We start from the raw sequence: 24,345 nt of genomic DNA on the forward strand, positions 1-24,345 counted from the left end.
TTATTTCAAAATTAAACTAAATTTTTAACTTGACTTTAAAAGAAATTATAAATATCTTTGTAAAAAATTAGAAAAATGTAAGTTTTATTTTTTTTTTTTACAAGTGTAAATTTAGGGGTTAGGATTTAGGACAGACACCTCCCAATAGAAAGTGCCCTATATATGATGATTTTGTATATATGTAGCTTACTATCTCAATTAATACCCTGGGTTTAAGTAGATCCTAACTACTTAATTATCTTCTCAACGAAGGTCGTTCTGCTCGTTAGTTTGTGCTGATGATGAACGTGATTCATTCATGTGACGTTACTGAGTAGGATGTGGTCATGAGGGTCATTTCAGGACGCCAGTTCATCACATTAATGACAGATTTGAGTCACTTACCTAAACGAGTGTGAACCATCGTGTCAGAGAGATCAGATTTGAGCAAAAAAGGGATTTGAACAACGAGGCAAGTAATGTGAACGCAGCCTTAGCTACATTAGCCTCGCAACTCCAATGCAAACTAAAGACCTTAAGAAACAAGTCTGTCTTGGCTGATGGACCACGTTTAGAGTAAGGGGGGCTGCTGTATAAATTTGCTTTTACACCAAAGAATTGCAGCGGTCATTCTGGGAGCCGGCTGCTTCTCAACAACCGAGAAAGAAAAGTAAACCTTCCTGTCCCAGGTGATCCCTAGGGTGGGTCTGAAAGAGAGAAGGTAAAGCAGCTTAGCCCGAGCCACATCTGAAGTGAGTCACAGGGGTAGAGAAAGAGAGAGAAAACAAGGAATTCTAGGTATCAGGTGAGAGTGAGAGAACATGAGAGCAACTTGAGACATTTGTGTTCTACCTTCCCACGAGATACTCAAGGAGAACAATCTCCAGACTATCAAACCTAACGTGTAGTCCAAGGGTCAGCAACATGGGGCTCTGGAGCCGCATTTGGTTCCTTTACTGACCTGTTGCTGCTCCACAGCAGAATTAGGTTTGTAGGTAAAAATAAAATAATCCTCCCTTACAGTAAAATAAAGCTCTGCTGGTCGTTCAACACAGTTTAACAGTAAATGGTCTTAAACACTGGAGTTAATGTAGAACTGCCAATTCACCCTTTAACCCTGAAGCTTGGTGCGCGGACTGCTGGTCACCATAGCAACGCAGACAATGATCTTGCCTAACTAGTGACTAACGAAAAGAGAAAGATTTAACATGAATGTTGATAATTTGGAGATGAATGGATTTACTCGCATATCTGCAATGAGAAACTGTCAAACACTAAAAAGTCACAAAACTGAAGTCAGTTTCTCATTCGCCTGTTTCTTGTTTGAATTTTCGAACATTTTAAATGGTGCAACAGTTAGCTACATAATTAGCTACCTTCTGGCACCTCAGGCACATTTAAGGTGGAATGGGAAAATTCGAACAAGAAGCTGGCGAATAAGAAGCGACTTCAGCCTCGTAAAAAGTCGAAAGTAAAGAGGTATTTTACAAGAAACTGTTCTGCTTTTGAGGAAAAGTTTCCTGCCGGAGATGCGAGAAAAGCGGCTATAGCTGAGCTAAAGCTTAAAGTAGAGCAAAGTAAGTCTGTGTTTTCGTTTATATTCTGTTTTTTAGCCTACACTAGTACATTAGCACATTCTGAGACATATTTAAAGCCAAGATGGTGAAACATTACTTCAGTGAAATGGACATGAGATGTGGCTCCCAAGGTGGTCAGATTTTTGTTGAAACTTGACAACATGGCTCTTGACATTTGGGTTGCTGACCCCTGGTGTAGTCAGTGATCAATTCAGAGTCTTTGTAAGGGACGTCAGTGAGTGTGCATGACCGTGTTGGTCAGTAAAATGCATCATCATGTAGGATTGGAGCTTTCTCTGAGCTACCAGGTTTCCTATCACTGTGTAAAAGAAGCTGCTGCCTTTATTGTCAGATGCAGTTTCTCAGCGGGCATGTGCAGGTATTCAAAATCACCATGGAAACACTTATTATTGATTTTCACCGGAGTAACAGTAAAAGGTGACCAACATGAAGTACAGTTGTGTGCAAAAGTTTTGGCGCCCCTGATTTTGGAAGTGAAAATAAGTGAACACATCCTCTACATACAACACACTTCTACACAGCTTCATGCACAGTTTCTGTAGTGGCTGAATTTAGCATAAAAAAGCAACATTTTGTGTTTTATTTTTTAATGTATTGAAATCAAAAATGCCATATTAAAGTTTGTTCCCTATAGAGCCCATGTGTGAAACACAAGACACAATCCTCTTTAGCCTGCAAAAGTATTTTAATTTCCTATCAATATTAGCCTGTTTCACAGTGCGCTGCACTACAGTCCCCAGCATGCGCTGCAAAGTTATGTGCTCCGACTCTCCTACCCCAACAACAATCTATGGGACAGCAGTTACACCTCAGTTCTACACAATTCCACACCAGTCATATCACCAAATGCACCAGCTGCATTTCAGCTGCAGTTCAACCAACATAAACACTTAATGGTAGCTCAGCAGCTCAGAGACTGAGCCCAAGTCTTAATGAACTTGAGCAAAGAAAGGATGCCAGGTGTCCAGTTCAAGCAGATAGGCAGGTTTAAGAGACCTGAGCTCTTAAATATTTCAAGTATTCATATAATATTTGAAGGTTTACTACAAGTGTCTGTATTTTACTGTTGAAGTTTTTGCATATTTTGAATAAACAATAGCCAATTTGGATTATTGCACAACATTAATTAAAAATTAAGTAAAACATTTTTTCTCTGGCCCACAGATTTGTTGATATTTTCTAATATGGCCCTTTTACTCGTTGAGTTTGACACCCCTGCTATAGAAGATGTGTTATGGCTGTATATTCATATTCATGCTTGTTGCCTCTTACCAGAGACATAAGCCTCTATGAAATATTATGCTGAAATCTGCTAACACATGGATTTGGTGTTGGCCGTTGCTGTGAGAATGGGTAGTTCTGCAAGATCAGCGTGAGGTTTGGGTCAGTTTTATTCAGCTGGTGAGTAATTGTTGTTTTTCTCTTTTCAGATCCACAGGTCTCCAATCCCGTACACACCATTATGTCTGGCCAAAGCAGTGAAGAACCCTACAGAGATACAGGGCATGAGGATGGCACACGTGAGTATTAAAGGACGTGTAGCAGACAAAGGACCACAGGTTAAACAAGCTGAGCACTGACCGCGTATGGTAACTAAATGATTAGTAAGACAGGAGTCTGACATTTCAAAATTAGTGTGTTTATTATTTACTTTGCTGCATATTTCTTGCATTATTTTGTGCTGAATAAAAGTTATGCGCCGACTCAGATTTTTGTCTTATGGCAACACACTGTTTCAGATTAAAGACGCAGTGGCGCTCTGTGAGCTGTTTGCCTGGCTGGAGAAAGAGGTATCCCACCACCACTGTATATCCCACCCACCACTGTATATCCCACCCATCTCTGTAGCTTCTGCTGACCATAATAATAATAATAATAATAATAATCATACAATAAATTATAAGTATATTATATTAATAATATTAGTATAAAATTATGTGATTATAAAATAATGATTTAATAAACAACAATTACTATATTGCTTTCTTAATTATATATATATATATATATATATATATATATATATATATATATATATATATATATATATATATATATATATATATATATGGAATCAAGAAAATATATAAAATGTATAAAAATTTCAAACTGATTGTTGTTATTAGCAACAATAAAACAATAACAAATATTTTAATGAAACAATAAATTATATGATTAAAAATAATGGTAATTATATGTAATTATTCTAATTATATTTTTATAATAATTGATTGTTTGTTAACAATTATAATGTATGATAATTTTTATCAATTTATTTAATTGATATTAGAAATAATAATATTATTATTATTAATAATAATAAAATACTTTACTAAAACAATAAATTATACAAATAAATTATATAATAAACAATTATTATATTGTTTTGTTAACAACAATTATACATTATACAAATATTCCCAAATATATACAAAAATATCTATAAAATAGATACAAATGATCAAACTGATTATTGATATTATTAGCAACAACAAAGATATTAGTAGTAATAATAAAAGTGAAATGTAATTATTGTTATTTTGAGTCTTGGTTCCTCTCAAGGTTAGGGAGTTTTTCCATGCCACTGTCGCCACTGGCGATGCTCACAGGGGCTTGGACCTGGATTTTTCTGTAAAACTGCTTTGTGACTGTTGTAAAAAGCGCTATATAAATAAACGTTCACTTGACTTGACTTTGACTATTTGCATATCACGAATATTACACTACAGTACAAGATATTTCTTTTACAACTCAAAGTGCTACGAACATGAGTCAAGAAAAATATTAAAAGCATAGAAGTCCACAAAAATGTAACACTGAGAAGAGAACAGGACAGTTTATGAAATGAATTATGACTGGCTCATTTACAGCAGTGAGTCTTAAATTGCTGCTCAGGGTGGTAAGTTAGGGTGCCTGATGATAAAGGAATTTCAGATTTTGTGGGCACAGCTATTTATTCAACATTAGATTGATCACTGTCACTGCTAATTTTGTATACTATCACTGAGCCCATTGTTTTTATTGTTTTATAGATTCCAAAAGGCACAGTGACAGAGATCTCAGCCGCGGATAAAGCCGAAGAATTCCGCAGGTTCGTTTGACCCACTCAGCACAGCTACACATGACACTCACTGTAGATCAGATTCCTCCTCATATGTTACTGCATCAGTCAGATTTCATTCCGTTCTGCTTTGAGTTCTGCTATGAGATCTGCTTGTTTTAGGACCTTTCGGATTGGTCTTAGATTGATCAGATTTCACTAGATATCCAATCAGTTACCCCCCATTCAAATAACATCATTTAACATCTGGAGTTGAAGACGTCTGCTTTAGATCATTAAGTGTGGTAGCTTCTCCCTAGAATAAGGCCACCCGTCAAACAGTGATGCAGACTTAGTAAGACCTGGAGTTAATCAAGCTCTGTTCACTATAAAAGAAGAGATTATAATAAACTTGTAATCTTTTTTTTCACTTTCAGTCAACAGAAGGACTTTGTGGGCCTCAGTTTTCCCACCATCTCCAGTGTGGGACCAAACGGAGCCATCATTCACTACAGGTGGGTGCTCACCATTTACACATGCTACTAATGTTTATTTTACAGAACTTGAACCAGGACTAAATCCCTTCCTCATTAAAACGCTTATGCACTTAGAATGAATCTAGGCTTAATTCTTATAAAGTAATTAGCCTTAATACAGTAAACTGAGATTACTGCATTACAGCATTTGACCTATTAACAAAATCATTTTGCAAACTGCCCTATAGTACTGCTTATGTAATGTTATTTGTAACTCTTTGTTGTTTTAGGCCACTTCCTGAGACTAACAGGACTCTCTCTCTCAACGAAGTTTACCTGATCGACTCTGGAGCTCAGTACATGTAGGAACACAACACTTCACACACTCTGTGGACACAGTTATATATATATTAATAACATTGAATGCTTTCTTCCTCCTTATTAGAGGAGGCTGTTAAGCTTGATACTTTGTACAGATTAAGCAGAACTGGATAAAAATGTACACAACTTTTTCTTTGTCTCAAACGTAGTCGACATGTATCTCTGTGTGTGTGTGTGTGTGTATACATACATATATATATATATATATATATATATATATATATATATATATATATTATATATATATATACACATATATATATATATATGTGTGTGTGTGTGTGTGTGTATATATATTCTGTTTATTCGCTGAGTAAATAAACTACTCATAAAATATAAGAAGTGCCATAACTTTTGCACAGGCCACATTTTATGTTTTTATTTTTTTTTCCAATAAGTTATACATTACAATGTGAATGTGCACTCTGTACAGGATGTGTACTTACTTTTCACTTAAAATGATAGAAAAAATTCACTTAACCTAGTCCGAACATTATCAATTACATGTTCTCAACTAGTCTATGATAAAAACTCTTTCATAGCAAAAACATTTTTGATGGCATACGGCAGAGGTCTTTAATTAAAATTCAGTAAGGTCCACTTACAGAAAATTTCCTCAAGCAAAGGTCCGGAACATCATAATGTCTAACTTTCATCATGATTCAGTGCCATATTTTGTTTACTGAAGTAGCCTAGTAGGTATATCAACATACAGTCGACAACAATGTCAAATCAAATCAAGTCCAATTCAGTAATATTTCAATATTTATTGTCAGTTAAATCTGTACCGTAATGACTAGAAATGATACGTCAATTAGCATTAACCTTGTCCAGTTTTAAACCAGAGGGACGCGGCACGAGCGGCAAACCTGAACTGCTTCCCAACAGTGTCTTCTAGGAGAAATGGAGTGTTTTCTCTCAGTGGATTACGGGCTTGTGACTTTATTAGCCCTCTCATTACTATAAACATGCTTTGTCACTCATGAATTGTCAGATAAAGTGTATGTAGCCTTTTGTGCATGGCAGTTAAATGTTTGTACAAGGGCATACTAGCTACTAGCTACTAGCTACTTTTAAACATCCACACTTAATCAACAACACTGTTTCCTTTAGCATAAAGGCCCAGTCAACCTTCATTGGCTAGCAGATTTTCACAAGTGAAATTTCACACTCCAGACTCGTGGGGCGAATAAATTTCTTTGACGCACGATTTCGTGTCTTCGTCCAGTAGTGCACCTGCTTTGGCTGTGTTGACGTTTGAAAGCACAGCGTTCACTGAACGCTAATTTAAACAGTGTCCAAGTACAAATCTTTTACCATTTCTTTCCCACTGCCTGTAAATAGACAAAAAACTGCCTGATACTTTATTATATTTCCTTTTGTGGTTTTACTGTTTGTCCCAGATGGGTTCGCCAGCTTGCTAACTGCTATGTTAGCTCATGGGCACGAAATTCACCTCACAACCGTGCCCAATCTCTACTGTGCTGTGGCGAGATACATTATCTGATGTAAATACGTTCATGTTTCTTGTTTTACTGTTTATGGTATGCGATTTAGCCAGCTTGCTAACTGCTGTGTTAGCTTCTGGTCTAACTGCAGCTGCACTCAAGTCACCTCATTGCAACCTGCGAGTATCTAATTATCTGGTATACTTTTATTCACTGTTTTGTTGTTACTGTTTATGGTTAGCAGGTTAGCTAGCTTGTTAACTGCACCAACATTTAAAAAACAATTTTATTTATTTATTTTTTGTCATCAATTTTCTGAATCTGCCTCATTTCGCAAGGCGATGCAAGATGTGTAGTGCGGCCTGATCCTGTTCTTTACAAAGCGACATACTTTTTGATAGGAGTTGTGGACATGCGACTGACCCCTGCTAAAGTGGTCTCGTCCTACAGAATTGGACATGTACATCTTTTTACCAGACTTTGTGTCCGGTGGGACTTTCCCAGACACAAGCTAAACTATTCAGACACTAGCTAAGCTACTTTACAAGCTAATGTAAAAATACTTGCTATTGTGGTTTCTGACACTGTATGACATAAAATGGACAAAAGTCAGGCTGTTTTTTTACCCATATGGTGTCCATGTTTCTAGATAACAGTGTCATACAGTGTCAGCATGTCTATTTGAGATTAATGAACCAGTTTGAGGCGACTGTGTGGTGATTCTGGTACTGTTAGCCTCGTAGCTTCAGCGCAGAACTGAAGAAGCAAACATCCAACACCATACATGACTTAGCGGACAACTTTTAGGATAAAAGGGGCAAACTGTGTTAATTTAATTTTATTTGCTGATCTGTTTTTACGGGCTAATAGACATAGATGTAGATATTTCACTTAATAATTAGGTTTCTGTAGAGTCGCTAATAAGCTAACTGCTGCTGTCTGTCACAACACTATGTGTTCCTCTTGTTCACAGGGACGGAACGACGGACGTGACTCGTACAGTGCACTTCGGAACTCCCTCAGACTACGAGAAGGTAATCTAGCCTACCATCTGTCTGACTGACAGTGGAAAGGGAGGATCTCAACATGGTTGCGAAACACTATCAAGCCGGGATTTAGCGCTAGTTTATACAGAAGGGTGTGGTGTGTTAATATTTGGCATACTAACCCGGCTAAACATTACACTGTTCAGATTAGTACATTGTTTATTCTTTGTATTATAGTGTTTAGCATACATTTGGGACACAGTCTCACATATTATATTTTGTCACCATGGCTAAATCAGAGGCTGAACGTGCCAGACTTTAGGAGTAAAAGTACTGACGTAGCTATAGCCTTTGATAGCCACCAATACACCGATCAGGCATAACATTATGACCACCTCCTTGTTTCTACGCTCATTGTCCATTTTATCAGCTCCACTTACTATATAGGTGCACTTTGTAGTTCTACAGTTACAGACTGTAGTCCATCTGTTTCTCTGCATACTTTGTTAGCCCCCTTTTACCCTATTCTTCAGTGGTCAGGACCCCCATGGACCCTCACAGAGCAGGTACTATTTGGGTGGTGGATCATTCTCAGCACTGCAGTAACACTGATGTGGTGGTGGTGTGTTAGTGTGGTTATAATGTTATGCCTGATCGGTGTATATTTCCATGGAACATAAATCTTAGATTAGCACAGTGCAAGACAGTTCTCACATTTGCATATCTTTTCTGAAAAATCAGTCAGAATTTGGGTTCGGAAGAACAGATTTTGACTGGAACAGCACTTGTTTTTGTGAACATGTGGATTTGGCGATGCGTGCCGCTGGCCTCTAGGGCTGCTGTCTTCGCACATGTCTCAAGAAGACATCACCCATATGTAGAACCCAATATTGTAATAATTTCCTAATAACGTAATAAGGAATAAGATTTTGCACTTAACTTGATCTAAAATATAATAAAATCCAATAATACAATGACTTGCCCAATAATGTAATACAAAGTCTTAACTGATAATGCAATAATATTTTTACTGCTAATGTAATAGCTTATTACATTTTTAGGGAATTACATTTTTTGGTTGACCATGCGCAGTTACGTCATTGAGGAAAGCAGGAGGTACCGCTGTTAGCCCTCAAAAGCGCTCAGATTTGACTGATTTGTTCGTTTTTCGCTCTCATAAAAATAATATAAGTTCTTTCATCTGATTTTCATAAGACTGTATTACTTTGTCCACACTTGGCCAGTTACAGTCTTACAAGACGTCAGAAAAGTTAAGACTCTTTCTGAAAGAAGATCAAACTCCTCTAAAACTTTGCCTCATTGATGCTCCCCTCGTTTCTTGTGTGCAGCACAAAACACACAGTATCTGTAAAAGTATTAGTATATTATCAGTTAAGACATTGTATTACATTATTGGACAAGTTATTATATTATTGATTTGTATTACATTTTTGATGAAGCTAAGTGAAACCTTTTATTATTTTTTGGGGTTATTACATTACTGGAAAGTTATTGCAATATTGAGTTCTACAACATCACAAGGAGCCTAAATAACCTACTGAACAGCTAACCTGCTCAACTGTCAGGTCTCACACTGCTGTTTTAGCATAAGACTCCCATCTTTAGACTTTGATGCAGCGGTTGGTATGGTGTAGTGGTGTAGTGGGTAACACCCCTGCTTTCTATGATGTAGCCTGGGGTTCAGTCCCCAGCCTGAGGAGCACCCTACACTATACCAATAAGAGTCCTTGGGCAAGACTCCTAACACTACCTTCACCTACCTGTGTAAAATATTTGAACTGTAAGTCGCTCTGGATAAGAGCGTCTGCTAATTAGAGTGCTGTAGCTGTGCAGTAAAGATTGCAAGACAGATATAAATACATTCTTGTGTCCTAAATGTTTGGGGAAAGAACGCCATCCATGGCTTTAAGCTGTCCAACTTGATTGACAATCACGATGGATGGAAACTCATTGATAGGAGATTCAAACCTGAAAATGGAACAAAAAAAAGTTTGTATTAAGTTTGTGCCCATAGATTTTTCTGTGTGCTCCTGTTTATTTCAGATCTAGTGCTCCTTGGCAACAGGCTCACTGTAGAACCCTGTCTTTACCCTGAGATGCGTGATGCATATGTTCTGAGAGTTATTGTTCCTTGACTTGTCCTCTGGCTCCCTCTGCAGTAAGTGAAAGCTAATGCATCTGCTTCTGTTTTCCTTGTGCTTTTCAGGAATGCTTCACATACGTTCTGAAGGGCCACATCGCGGTCAGCGCTGCAGTTTTCCCCAATGGAACCAAAGGTACCTTTTTGACAACGAGTTCCTACCAAGAGAGTTTGTTTTCAAGAGGTATACAGGGTATAAGTTGGGGATGGGCATGAATCAATTAGTAACAAGTGTTTGATTAGTATTTGAATAGGTGAACATTATTTCAGTGCCACAAACAGCACATAAACCCCACTAGTTGGAAGAAGAAGCACATTCTGTTAGCATGAAACCTCTCACACTTCATTTTGACACTATTCTCTTTTACCCTGCGTTCACACTGACAGTGATGTGATGCGACAAAGCGGCCAGGGGTCATTCATTTTCAATGAGAGCTGGCGATTTCCGGCGACAGGAGGCGGCACGAATGTTGGTGACATGAAGTGGGTGGAGTTGGCAAACTGAGCAGAGTTGAGCAGAGTTTAACTTTATGCAAATAAGGAGCAAAGCGATGTGGCGATAACCAATAGGAATTGAGCATTGAGCAGCGTAGTACGCACTTTATCTCTGCCACTGTGAAATGGTACCCTCTATTTTTGGTTCCTAGATAATTGTTCCTACTACAGGTGGAATAATGGTGTTGGTGCTTTCGCCGCAAATAGACAGTAATTATAAAGACCAAACAGCGTTTTCCTCACATACTGACCGCACAGACACAGGGATTAAATAAAGATAAGCACACAAGCGATTTCTCACCAGGATTTTTATTTCTAGTGGGAACGCATCTGATTTCTGCTTGGCGTCAGTGAAACCAGAGGTGAAAAGTCACTGCCGGTGTGAAGAGAAATCCTGCAAATTAATGAAAAGCCTAAATAAAGTAGAACATTGCTAAATCATATATATATATATATATTTGCGTGTTGTTCATGTGATCTTTAGAATGGCTTCATTCATTTTAACTGTATATATATATATATATATATATATATATATATATATATATATATACACACACAGTTAAAATGAATGAAGCCATTCTAAAGATCACATGAACAACACGCAAATTCTTGTAGCTTACAGAAATGGTGAGGCCTTCAGTCTGACGGCCAGAGCTGCCCAGCAAAACACCAAAAATAACTGTCCTGATGACCATGACCGTCGTGTTATTTCAGAAGAGGGTGATGTATTTGTGATTAGACCGTGTCTGATATTGGATGTCAGTTTGCCTTGATGGAACTGTGCGGGTGGGAGTGGGACAAAACGTTTCGTAAAAAACAGTCCAGCGCAGACCTCTACACCACTGATCATCAGTTACTTCGTTTGTTTATTTAACAGAGACAAATTAATCAACAGTGTAATTTTAATAAGTGTGCCAGATTTAGCTAGACTGTCTAACTCTGAATTTCTGCTTGGCCAACGGCAAAATGTTTGGATACCTCATATTTGCAATTTTATTTATAACTACTGCTTGTTTGAGCCAAACTAAAGCCGATGGTTTCTGATTTCTGTTCATGGCAATTCCCAACCAGACAGTGATTTTCATTCCACAAAATACAAATATATTTTAAATTATTTAAATATCATTAAAGTATAAAATCCTTTTAAGATGGACAATGTCAGTATCTACGGTTGGGCTGTACCACAGTACACTGTATTACTAGGGGTGGTTGTAAACGTTGTAAGGGACATAAAAGCATTTCTAATGCTCTCTTGCTTTCTTGTCCTGTGTTATTTCAAAATTAAAAAACAAAATCTGCAGTTTGCTTATGTGCACATGGGGGGAAAAAAATCTTTCTTAAGAATTTCTCAAAAAAGAGGAGATTAATATCAGCATCTCACTGTGAGACGTTCTGGTGATGAAGGAGAAAAGCGTGGGTTCTCCTTTTGCACTGACAGATGACGATGAGATCTCACACTTTTCTTATGGAGATATTATTCAGCTGAGACTAGGCTGAGACAAGTCAGACACTGAAGAGTTAATCCACATGTTTGACAGTATTTTGATCAAAGTGAGACAATCTGAGTTTTATTTCTCAAGAGTCAAATTTCAGAAAGAGGAGAAAATGGCTCAAGTCTCTCTGATCTCAGACTGGACTGTGTCCAGGAGAAGTACCTGAGATCAAGAGGACATCTCATTTAGAAGATTTCTTTTAAATTTTCAAGTCATCATTCAATAAATGTCGAACCATATAACAATTGATAAAAGTTAAACAGTGCTGCAGACTAAGAGCGACGAGGTGGTTAGCATTAGCTTAGCTAGCATGATAACAGCGCACGGCGTGGGCTGCTTCCTCAATGATTCCTCACTCGATTCTGGAGTGACGGAAAGCTGATTTTTCCCACCTCATATTTTTCCCCTTTCTGTCAGCGCCACCTACCAGTGAGCCCCATAAAATATAAATGGGTGGAATGTGTTTTTATATGGCTGTTTAGACCTTATCCTTTATAAATACCGCGGTATGCTTTATTACCACTGTATCCAACCCTATCAACGTCACTTCCTCAATAAGCAGCTTCTCTGTCCGTTTCGGCTAATTGAACAGCGTATTTTTCATGCCTGTCTCTAGCATACGGTCAGTGGCATTTCAAAACCCTTTTTTTCTGATTGTTTTACACCATTTGAAAATGTTGGCTGCCCTTTACATTGTGAGTAAACATTGCATAACGAATGGACTTTCAGATGTACATCTCATTACCTGCATTTTGAGAGACCTGTTGCCTTCGTGCAATGTTTTTGTGTGGGTAGGTCACCTGCTGGACTCGTTTGCGCGTGCGGCTCTGTGGGACTCTGGGCTGGATTACCTGCACGGCACGGGCCACGGCGTGGGCTGCTTCCTCAACGTACACGAGGGTCCCTGTGGCATCAGCTACAAAACCTTCGCAGATGAACCGCTGGAGGCCGGGATGATCCTCAGCGATGGTACAGAGACACACACACTCAGACGTGGAAGCAGTTTGGTCATACTTCACTCATATTGTCACAGACATGGACATACACTGCCCGTCTGTTTTTAAAACAGTTTAAAGCTCAAATTAGCATGTTTTCTTCGTTGGCTCTCGATAACTTAGTAAGCAGGTTTATGTATTATGCTGTTTTCTTATATTCTTAGCAATGTTACAAAACAAAACCTCAATTACTTAGAACAGTTCATAGGAGGGCAAGTTTGATGGGCAGTTTAGTCATAGATATACATACCTAGATGCTGTGTTGTCTGTTCTCTGTCTGAGGCGATACGTCTGTGCGTCCGCCATGTTGGAGAGGTCAAGATCAGCTTGTGAACAAATTCACTTGTACTGAAGGTCTCAGGATTAAATCAGCCACAACTTCCTTAACACTCAACCGATTTTCACCAATTTTCACCATTTGTTTTGTTATAATCCTCAGACACAGATTAATCTAGTCTGCACATACGGCTCTCGGTAGCTTTTATTTCTTTAATTAGCCGTCCGGACCAGCAGGAAAGTGTTCGGTCAGCACCTGACATTGAAAACGAGTTCAGCGCCAGTAAAAACACAAACTCATACACATCAGCACATTCCACCTTAAATGATGCAGCAAAAGAAAGTGACGGCTGCACCATTTAAGGTGGAACTGGAACACTCGAACAAGAAGCTGGCAAATAAGAAGCTCACTTCAGGCTTGTGTAAGAAGGTGCTAAAGTTAATCTATTATGAATATCTACACGGATTAAGGAATGCTGTAACATACCCAGCTACACAGCTTTAACCATCACTGTAAATAAATAACTACTACATAAAGTTAAGACCCCCTGAATAGACTATTAAATGAAATAAGCTTCATATAAAACCAGAGGAAAAACAATCACATCAGCAGGTTCTCTGTGCCTCACCAACCACACGGCAATATCTACATAAACACCACACAAACAATACTCATCACACAGACATGAGTGTGGATCACTGCGTTCCCTCCGTTATATAATCCTATCCCGCTTTCTGAGTGTAATATTCTTTAAACAGTGTAATTTTGGACAGTATCTTTCTTAAACTGCCGCTCTGTAATGGTACTGAATGCAGTCCAGTGGCGATGTTGACTTGCCAAAAATGGCAGCGCTGTTGTCTGGCTGGACCCAACGCAGCATTTAGGTATATCTATGAGTTTGGTCATCCTTGCATTCATGAACATCTCTTTTCTCATTGTGGTACAATCTCCTGTCACTAGGTGCCACTGCTACATCTCTTTCGTTCACTGTAATGAATTAAAGATGTAGAGCAGATCTCATGATGTTTTTTCTTTAGAGCCTGGATATTATGAAGACGGCTCCTTTGGCATTCGACTGGAAAACGTTGTTCTGGTTGTTCCCACAAAGCCTAAAGTAAGAACCCTTATGAAACGTCATCGTCTGTACGCTTTCCAGCGAGGAATGAAAAATAGAGTTTGACATTTCTGACTTCATCAGTATTGTAGTTCGTCCCATCAGAGAAGTGTATGTACAGTTGTGGGGAAAGTTCTCGGGATTTTTAAAATTACTTTTTGGCCTGTAGTTTGAACTCTTGTGGTTACTCTTTCTCTCTCACTTTCTCAGTATAACTACAGGAACAGAGGCAGTCTGACTTTTGAGCCGCTCACACTCGTCCCCATTCAGCAGAAGATGATCAACACTGAACTTCTCACACAGAAAGAGGTGAACTCATTAAATTGAACGTACACACTTTTCCTCGTACCCCAAACGTAGCAGATCAGTCAATAAAGTTTGCTTTTTCAGTTTTGCACTTGAGCTTTGAAGCTCCAACCAGTAGTAAAAGGTTATACCTCACGAACTGTGATGCAGATTTCATGCTTAAATCATAAGTCATTTTTCTTCCATACCGCGATGCAGAGATGTTCACAAGTCACTTTGACTCATATAAAATTAAATCTCTTTGAGGTGCAAGTCATAGTCAAGCCTTGTATCTCTGGGTTGTGAATCTGTGTCAAGTCTTGAGTCTCTGGGTTGTGGGTCCAAGTCAAGTCTTTGTGGTGTCAATCTCAGGGTTGCGAGGGCGTGTGAGTATCGAGTCTCCAGGAGTTCGAGTCAAAGTCTCGTCTCATGTCTCTGTGTTGCGAGTCCTAGTTGAGTCTCCAGGTTGTGATTCTGAGTTGAGTCTCAAGTCTCTGGGTTGCGAGTCCGGTTCGGGTCTCTGGGTTGATAGTCCGAGTCAAGTCTCTCAGGGGTGTGACTCCGAGTCGAGTCTTGCAGGCATGCGGGTCCGAGTTGAGTCTCGCAGGGGTGCAACTCTAGTCAAGTACCTCAGGAGTGCCAGTCGCAGTCGAGTCTCTCAGGGGTGCGAGTTTGAGTCTCCAGGAGTCCGAGTTGAGTCTGATGTTTCCAGGTTGCGAGTCCGAGTTGTCTCTCCTGTGTCTGAGGTGCGAGTCACAGTTTGGTCTCTGAGGTTCGGGTTCGAGTCGAGTATCTGAGTGCGAGTCCGAGTAGTGAAAATCTGAGTCAAATCTCTGAGGTGTGAGTCCAAGTCAGGTCTTGAGTCTTCAAGTCAAGTCGCAAGTCAGTTAAGTGTAAGTCCAAATCACGAATCAGTTAAGTGAGAGTCTGAGTCACATCGCAAGTCTGTTAAGCGTGAGTCCGAAGCATGACTCAGTCAAGCACGAGTCTGAGTCAAGTTGTGAGTCAGTCCAGCCTGAGTCTGAGTCAGTTGCGAATCAGTCAAGCGTGAGTCCAAGTCGCGAGGCAGTCAAGTGCGAGTCCAATTCAAGTCATCTCTGCTCTGACGGTGTCAGCGAGGGTCTCTCAGCTAGTTGAGCATCTGCTCTCAAGGGCCTCAGAGGGGGGAGGTGAAATATGATATTATTGGTTAATATTATTTTTAACCAATAAGACTATTTTTAACCAGTAAGATTACAGGAAGATCAATTTTGATTTTAGCTTGATCTGATTTATCTCAAATAGACTTGCTTGTGTGGTTTCTGACCCTGACAGAGACGCTATTCTTTATAGAAATTGAGAAAAATAAAGCTGATATTTAGGCTTCTGCTACTATTTTCAGCTACGAAAAACTAAAGAAACATTTAACTCCATTTGGCATAAGAGGGGAAAATTATGTAGATTCGTGCCAACAGTGACCCCAAACTAGCAGTGCAAGAATTGCTTCAGCATCTTTATTTGCAAAAATATTATTCACTATGTATCACCATGGTTACAGTTAGTGATTATTATTTAAAGGGAAAGAAAAGGTTGTGTAAAAATGTGCATAAGAATTGTGTATAAAGTGCCATTATAGTTTTGAAAAGCTATAGTTAATGATCTTATGGTTTAGTTTAATAATTTCAGCATTGGGGAATAATTCTTGTGTGAATTCTAATAAAATGTCCTTTGTCTTCTATAAAAAAATGTCCTGTTCTGAGAATTAGAGACTAAATATATACAGCTTACAACACAAGCACTTGCGCTTCTCTTCCCCTTTAGTTCGTCTGACAAGTGTGATTAATCTCAGCATATGAATTTTCTCCACACCAGAAATGTGAAGAATCCAGTTTGTTTGCTGTGTAAACTTCAAGAAAGATCAGATGGACACTGGACATACCAAAAAAATTACATTCGAGTCCTTAAACGAGTCAATGTCTTTCCCTCCTGCAGCGTGACTGGCTGAACCATTACCACAGGAAATGCCGAGAGACGATTGGGGCAGAGCTGGAGCGTCAGGGCAGGAAGGAGGCCCTGGATTGGCTGATCCGAGAAACCCAGCCAATCGTCTGAAAGAGTAGTTGGTTTATTTTTATTTAACCCAATCCTAATCATTACGGTCAGAAGTGAGTTTTTTGGTCTTTGTCTTACGAAACTCTTTCTCTCTGTCTGGTTCTCTGGTCGGTGTGCTTCTCTCTATGCCTACTTTGTAAAGCACATGCATATTCGCTTCTTTTATGAGCCAATAAAACAGAGAGATATGTGGAAACCAGCCTCTTTGCTCGGCTTATGTTTTCTAGTTGTCGGTCTAAACGAGGACACCTGGTGTCACTGATGCAAAGCACCACACTTACACGCTACAGTTTAGTTTACCTATGAAGGGAATGTTTCACACTTCTTACTTCATATAACACAATTTCTGATGTCAGACATACACTCTGTGGCCAAAAGTTTGTGGACACCTGACTATTACCCCTATATAAGCATATTGGACATTCCATTACAAAAGCATGGGCATTAATATGGAGTTGCTCCTCTTTGCAACTATTACAGCCTCCACTCTTCTGAAAGGCTTTCCACAAGTTTTTAAGAGTGCCCATTCAGTCAAAAGAGCATTTGTGAGGTCAGGCACTGATGTTGGACAAGAAGGCCTGACTCACAATCTATGTTCCATTTTATCCCAAAGGTGTTCAGTGGGGTTGAGGTCAGGGATCTGTGCAGGCCTCTGGAGTTCCTCCGCGATAAACTTGTCAAACCTTGTCTTTATAGACCTTACTTTGTGCACAGGGTCACAGTCATGCTGGAACAGGAAAGGGTCTTCCTCAAACTGCTGCCATAAAGTTTGATGCATATAATTGTCTAAAATGTCTTTGTTTGCTGTAGCATTAACATCACCCTTCACTGGAACTGAGGGGCCCAAACCCTGAAAAACAGCCCCAGCCCATCATCCCTCCTCCACCAAACTTTACCGTTGGCACTATGCATTCCGGTAGGTAGTGATCTCCTGGCATCCACCAAACCAAGAGTCCAATGGCAGCATGCTTTACACCACTCCAGCCGACACTTGGCATTGCGCATAGTGATCTTGGGGTCGGCTACGGAAACCCATTTTGTGAAGCTTCGCATGTACAGTTCTTGTGCTGATGTTGCTTCCAGGGGCAGTTTGAAGCTCTGTAGTGACTTATGCAACAAAATATAGGCGATTTGGCCCCGGTCAGTGAGTTTGCTTGGTCTGCCAATGCATGGCTAAGCTGTTGCTCCTAGATACGTCCATTTAACAATAATAGCACTTACGGTTGACCAGGGCAGATCTAGCAGAGCAGAAATTTTGCAAACCGACTTGTGGCAAAGGTGGCATCTTCTTAAGTACCACCCATTCTACTACTATTGTTTGTTTATGGAGATTGCATGGCTATGTGCATGGTTTTATACACTTATACATTTATACACTACAGCAGTTAGCAATGGGTATGACTGAAACACCTGAGCTCAATAATTAGGAGGGTGTCCACATACTTTTGGCCATATAGTGTACATGCATTCAAGATACGCTGCTGGTGTGTGCTCATGCCGGTTTTCTCCCTTTCAGTAATTAAATGAAATGTTAACCTTATTCACATGGGGGTCCATTTGCTATTTTATCATAAACAGAGTAGGAAAAGGTATTTCATCGGCAGAAATGCTAAAGTGGAGCAAAAATTCAACAAATTGCAAGTTCCAAAAAGTGACAAATACCACTCAGTTGTGTTGGCAAGCTAGGTAGCTGAGTTAGCTTTCACACTCTTCACTCAAATTTCATTACTAACACAGCATGTTAAATGAACACCAGCTGACCATGTCAGAAGAAAACATCAAAACTCTGAGGGATTTCATTTCTGATCTGAAAAGCTTAGTAATATTGCTGATATTAGCAATCAGTAGCCTTAATGCTAATTAGCTAACCTAACTAATTTAGCCCAGCTATAGTGTTTTAACTGCACCAGGCCTTGCCTTTTAAAATCATGGCTGTAACTTTCAGCTCAGCTGACTAATTACTGTGTTCCCACCATGGGTTTGGCTCGGCTCCCCTGTGAATAAGACGAAAAGCTCCCCCTTGTGGAGAATCTTCAGCCTGCTCAATGCGAGTTATGCTGTTATGCTGCATTCATGGCAACTGAGAACTCGTAATTTTATGACTTCCCATGTCAGCGTTTACATGACTTTACTGTTTGAGGTCAGGGAAAAAAAGCTGGATACTCACTATAAGGTAACAGATTGTGTGACTATTAAAAGCTTTAAAAAAGTGCGCATATCTTACACTAATTCATCATTAGTTGCACCAAAATGATGTAGAAGTGCCAAGCTTGATCCAATGTCTTGCCAATTTTTCAGTGATCCAAGTTGTCTCAAGTATTTAGGGATCTCAAAGCATTTGATGCTGAGCATCACATTCAGGTGGCTACAAAACCAAATGTCTTTATATAATGAGACCAAAAATCCATTCCATTCCTTAAAATGCTATTTCCTGTTCTTACTTTGCACCATGAGTGCCATTATGTTGAAGTTACGTGGAATTAAAACTGGGAATTTTGAGCTTGGAAGCCGTCAGACTTGTAAGTCAGAAACGTCCCAATTCCAACTTAAGTCATGAAGGCAGCATTAGCAAATCCATGAGGCGCTTTGCATCTAAACAACAGATACCCTTGTCCCTTTTACAGATGGAACATTCCAGTTGGCTCTACAGCTGCATGTAGAATGTCGGTGGGTCCAGGACTATACCACTCGCGGGGTCCTTGGCGTAGTCCTGCAGTGTAAGAGGAGTGTGTGTTTCGGGTGTTTCAGGTGTCGATGGTTCATCCTCTGGGTGTCCGACAGGTAGAGGGTTGCTGTATATGTAGTAGATGCGGGAGTTGTCTCTGCTCGACTCCTGTCTCCGGAGCAGTGCCAGAGGGTTCCGGAAGCTCCGCCTCTTCCTTGTGACCTTCACATCCACTAGCTCTGCTCCAGAGTCCCGGCCCACAGTGCTCTCGTTCCCACCTGCACGCTTACACCACCTGCGGGAGACAAGACATGCTAACAATTGGTCACTTCCATGCATAACAACGTCAATATCAATGACGTAACAATCAATGGTACGTAAAAAAAAGACACATCACCTCCTGTGGCTGTAGTAGGACACGCAGCAGATGACCGCCGTCACCGTGAGAACACACACAGCCAGGGAAAGGATGACCATGTTGAACACTCTGAATTCTACACAGTGGAAAAGAGCCAAAACTTAATAAGTACAGGCTAACTCTTCGGTACATTCTAAAAGTCAGATCAAATCTTGGAAATCTTAAAAATATTAATGCAAAAGTTCAAGATGTTTGGTATCTAAAATTTACCTTTATTTTAGTTTGGCACTGGAGCTAAGAGACTAATTTAGCTAGCAAGTAAACCCTATCAAAAATGAGCATTGTGCTAACTTGTGCTAACTAGTGCTAACTGCTCTCGACCCTAAACTAGCGATCTCGGTCTCTGCTCCCTGTCAACCTCGTTTGTACTCAGTCTCGTCTTGGTCAAGCTAAAGATCAATTTTACAGAACTAATCACTCACTCATGATCTAAGCCGCTTATCCTCCTGGGTCACGGGTGGTGCTGGAGTCTATCCCAGTGCTCTTTGGCAGAAGGCAGGAAACACCCTGGATAGGTCAGACATATACATTCACACCTAGAGGCAATTTAGCATCTCCAATTGGCCTGTCTTTGGACTGTTGGAGGACACCCGCGCAGACACGGAGAAAATACTCCACTCTGAAAGGACCATTAGCATATCCAGATCATGTCTCCACTCTGTTTGGGAGTTTTTCAGCTCTAATGTTGTATATTAGTATTTGGGGCTTGTAAACAAAGAATGAACCCTGCCAATATGGCGGAACGAATGCAGGATAATGAGTCCCAAACTCTATAAAAATGAACACAGTTCAAGATGGCTGCTACTACTACAACCAGGTTTTCTCAATTTTTGTAGACAACAGAATGTAATGATGCTGACTGGAAGAACATAAGCTGGAGGTCATACTTTATTTAGTTTCTCTTTAGCTTATCTACGTATTCTTACTGCACAAAAACGTATCCCAGGTAGCAGACAGTTTTCGACCAATTCTGGCTTTCCTATGCAAGTGTGGCTTGACCACTGGGTGGATGTCAGGCATGCAGGCCATAATAGGGCCAGATCCCTGACAGCATACAATTTTGCCTTGTGTGTATATATGTAGGCCAGTTCTGGTGTGAATGGTGTGGCCCATCAATGTAGTTGGGCCAGTTCTGAGCCACATTTGTTAGTTCTACTCACTTTAAAGTGTCAAACCCAAGAATGTGGACCACAAGTGGGCCAGTTCAATTTAGCTAACTGGGCTTTATCTCTGAATTAGCAGCTTGTAAGGAGAAGGCTTTTGTTTGTAGCTTGCACAAATCACATTTTTTGATGATGCAAAAGGGAATTTTATGAAGTTGAATCAGAGTCACCTGAACCTGAATTCATCACATTTGAAAACAGTACATGTTCTTGAAATTTTCACTGCAAATGTTTGATAATTGAAAAAACTCAGGTTATGAAAAAAATCAGGAGAAGGAAAAACAAGTGACTTCCAAACGGGAAAGCTTCACTCCACCTCTAGTCGCCTTGGCATTAATAGCGTTGGAGCAAAGCCCTGCCCACTGACCTGTGAGCTGCTTTAAATATATATGTATGACTTCTTCAATTCGAAAAAAAAAGGCTAAATTAGAATATGGCAAGACAATTTGGCATTTTGATAATTTCTTGATATCAGGAATATCAATTTGAACATATGACTCAGCACAGTGTTTCAGCAGTAAAAAAGCCTTCTTATCTAAATTATTTTTAGAAAAAATCAGGACAAGAAGCTAAACTACGGAACCGTGCAGGGCGTGTGGTCACTCTACACCTCCAGTGCTGGATTGACTCACCATAGATAGCAGCTCTGGTCTCGGCGTCCAACCCGGTTGTTCCGTTTAGAGATAGGCCGATATCCGTGGTGCTCAGGCTGGCACTCATGGTGCCAATGGCTATCCCAAAATAAGTCGGAGTGAGCGAGGGCGAGTGGACAATAGCTGTGGACCATGTGACTTTAGTGGGCTTTAAATGGGTTACCCTGGAAACGCCCCCTACCCATCCGTCGCCCCAATTCTTTGGCCCTTGTTTGTGGGATTTAGCTCATTCAGACTGATCTGCCAAGCTGTTGTGGGGACCCCTAAGAGAATGCTTAAAACAGGCAGCAAACGGCCACCCAAAACACGAGGCCCACACAGACCGAGCTTTTGTACCATTTAAAGGCAGTGCAACACATTTCATCCCTCAAATGAGGGTTATGGCCAGTAAATGAAACTGTTGCTGAAAAGAAAAGCTGTTGATTAAAAGGGAAACATTGTGCTTAGTCTTGTATTTATACTCAGTTACTATTTGAGCCATAAACGCAATTCTACTCAGAGCCTAGAGCTGGAGAACTCTAAAAATTCACAGCAGTTTTGAAATTTTGCACGGTTTCATGAGTGAAAGTGAAGTTTTTGCTTGATTTTTTTCAAGGAAGTCCAAAATGTGGCTAGACAGGCCCAAGGTGAGTTGCCTTGGAATGAGCAGTGTATTTTCAGGTTTTCGCAACATGTGTGAATGAATCTTCACAGAAGTCTGGAAAAATATGGAAAATATGTTGAAACCCTTAACATAAAAAAATTAACTCTTACATGGATCATTTGACCAAAATAAAACATTTCCAAATTTTAACTGACTTGGATTTTTGATTGAAATCCTTTTGATTTGAGTGAACAAATTCCTTAATTATGTTCATTTTAATAAAATAAATTATTCCATTTTGTCTCCAACAAAAAAAAATAACACTACTGAAACTTTACCAAATGTACAATTCTTAATGTCCCACATTGATTTTCAGACTTTAGGACACATTTACTTCAAAACAATGGGATCTAACTGCTCACCCTGTGGCCATGAGGGACAGGGATGCAGTCTCACTTCTTTTGCTCCTAGGTGCTTCCATTTCACAATAATAGCACTTACAGTTGTCTAGGGCAGATCTAGCAGGACAGAAATCTCACAAACTGACTTGTGGCAGAGGTGCCATCCTATGACAGCACCATGCTTAAAGTTACTGAGCTCATCATTACGACCCTCTACTGCCAGTGTTTGTCTATCGAGACTGCAAGGCTGTGTGCTTAATTTTATCCACGTGTTAGCAATGGGTGTGGCTGAAACACCTGAAATCAATAATTAGGAGGGATGTCACAATATTTTTGTACATATAGTTTGAGCACAATGTATGTAACCTGTGTAACTGCTTTGTCTGGCTATAAACTTGGTGTAGAACTGTGGTGAAAGGGCTTTCTTTTTGTTCTTGTTGTCTGAATAGTGTTTAGCATGCTAACAAGCAGAGAAAAGTGATGAAGCTGTAACCAAAGCCTAGCAAATCGAATGTTATGGTGTTGAAATGCTAAGCATTTTAAAGTAGTTTAGTGCTACAGCTTATAACAGCTTTGTCCACCATTATTTTGGGGTTAGAAAAGGGAAATGTGTCAGATCACAATGACTTCTCAGCAGGTTCTGCTGCTGAAGCCGACGGCAGTGTAGTAAAGTAAAGGAACCCTTAAGATGGCGCTGAGGATTCCCCCCCGAGGGAAAATGACGAGGCCAAGTGGACGAGGGTTTGTTTAAACTGGTATTGAAACGCGGGATTTGTGTTTCGGTAGTGACATGAAAACATGGGACGACATTTTTTGAACCAACTCATAAATCAAAAACTTTCAACTTCACTTTAAAAGGTATCAAAAAGATTACTACTAAACTACTAACACTACTAAAACTTTACCAAATGTTTCAGAAGTTTTTTTTTAGCAGAATTCAAAAACGCTAGCCAGTACATGAATAGCAAACACAGCTTTGAATAGTTGTACACAAATAAAATGATACTATTTTTCATTAAAACACAAAATAGTTTACTTAATTGTTAAATTAATGTGTTTCGGTAGTGACAATTTTTAATATTTTACACTGATTTTCAGACTTTGGGACATATTTGCTTCAAAACAGCGGGATCTAACTGCTCACCATGTGGCCTTGAGGGGGCGTGGCTAAAATAAGGCTCCGCCTACAGACTAAAACTCTGTGTTTTGGTAGTGACATGAAAATGTGAGTTTTTTTTTAATTTGAAAATAAAATAACTATAAAAATAATTCTAAATCTTTCAACATCACTTTGAAATGAATCAAAAGGGGTCAGGGTTTGGGACAGACACCTCACAATAGAAAGTACTCTATAAATAACAATTTTGTATATATTTAGCTTATTATTATGTTGGCTTTAAATAGGTCATAGCATTCTTTGTAAACATGTACGTTCACAATACTTCATTGTTTTAATTACTTTACTTACAGTTTGAATAACCAATATAGACGTCTGGAGTGAGTGCAGCTAGAGCAGAGTGCACTTTGCTGGCCCATATGACCTCTCAGACGGAGAGAGAGAAAGAAAGCCTGCATTCAGCTGCCCTTCAAGCGTCCATCACTGTTGGACATCAGAGAGAGAAATTATGCAACATGTTCTG

General features: G+C 39.6%; 2 protein-coding genes across 3 annotated transcripts in view; one reads left to right on the forward strand and one right to left on the reverse strand.

The window, feature by feature from the left end:
- xpnpep1 (X-prolyl aminopeptidase (aminopeptidase P) 1, soluble) overlaps window positions 1–17,022 on the forward strand; it is a 34,697-nt gene extending 17,675 nt beyond the window's left edge. For both annotated transcript variants that reach the window (XM_036565167.1, XM_036565166.1), the window contains exons 10-20: window positions 3,008–3,097; window positions 3,317–3,367; window positions 4,610–4,668; window positions 5,055–5,132; window positions 5,384–5,455; window positions 7,896–7,956; window positions 10,136–10,205; window positions 12,856–13,029; window positions 14,370–14,446; window positions 14,657–14,755; window positions 16,703–17,022. In XM_036565167.1, the coding sequence (XP_036421060.1) occupies window positions 3,008–3,097; window positions 3,317–3,367; window positions 4,610–4,668; window positions 5,055–5,132; window positions 5,384–5,455; window positions 7,896–7,956; window positions 10,136–10,205; window positions 12,856–13,029; window positions 14,370–14,446; window positions 14,657–14,755; window positions 16,703–16,822 (951 nt within the window). In that variant the 3' untranslated portion in view covers window positions 16,823–17,022. The remainder of the gene's footprint in view (window positions 1–3,007; window positions 3,098–3,316; window positions 3,368–4,609; window positions 4,669–5,054; window positions 5,133–5,383; window positions 5,456–7,895; window positions 7,957–10,135; window positions 10,206–12,855; window positions 13,030–14,369; window positions 14,447–14,656; window positions 14,756–16,702) is intronic.
- Window positions 17,023–19,213: 2,191 nt separating this feature from the next.
- Window positions 19,214–21,788, reverse strand: si:dkey-246e1.3. Its single transcript, XM_036565069.1, has 3 exons — window positions 21,701–21,788; window positions 19,885–19,981; window positions 19,214–19,782 (listed from the first exon to the last, which is right to left on the reverse strand). Exons 1-3 carry the CDS (start codon window positions 21,786–21,788, stop codon window positions 19,467–19,469), a joined length of 501 nt encoding a protein of 166 aa, XP_036420962.1. The 3' UTR covers window positions 19,214–19,466.
- Between the last annotated feature and the right edge of the window lie 2,557 nt (window positions 21,789–24,345).

This window comes from Colossoma macropomum, unplaced genomic scaffold (assembly GCF_904425465.1).
Source record: "Colossoma macropomum unplaced genomic scaffold, Colossoma_macropomum, whole genome shotgun sequence".
In the NCBI taxonomy this organism is placed as follows: Eukaryota; Metazoa; Chordata; class Actinopteri; order Characiformes; family Serrasalmidae; genus Colossoma; species Colossoma macropomum.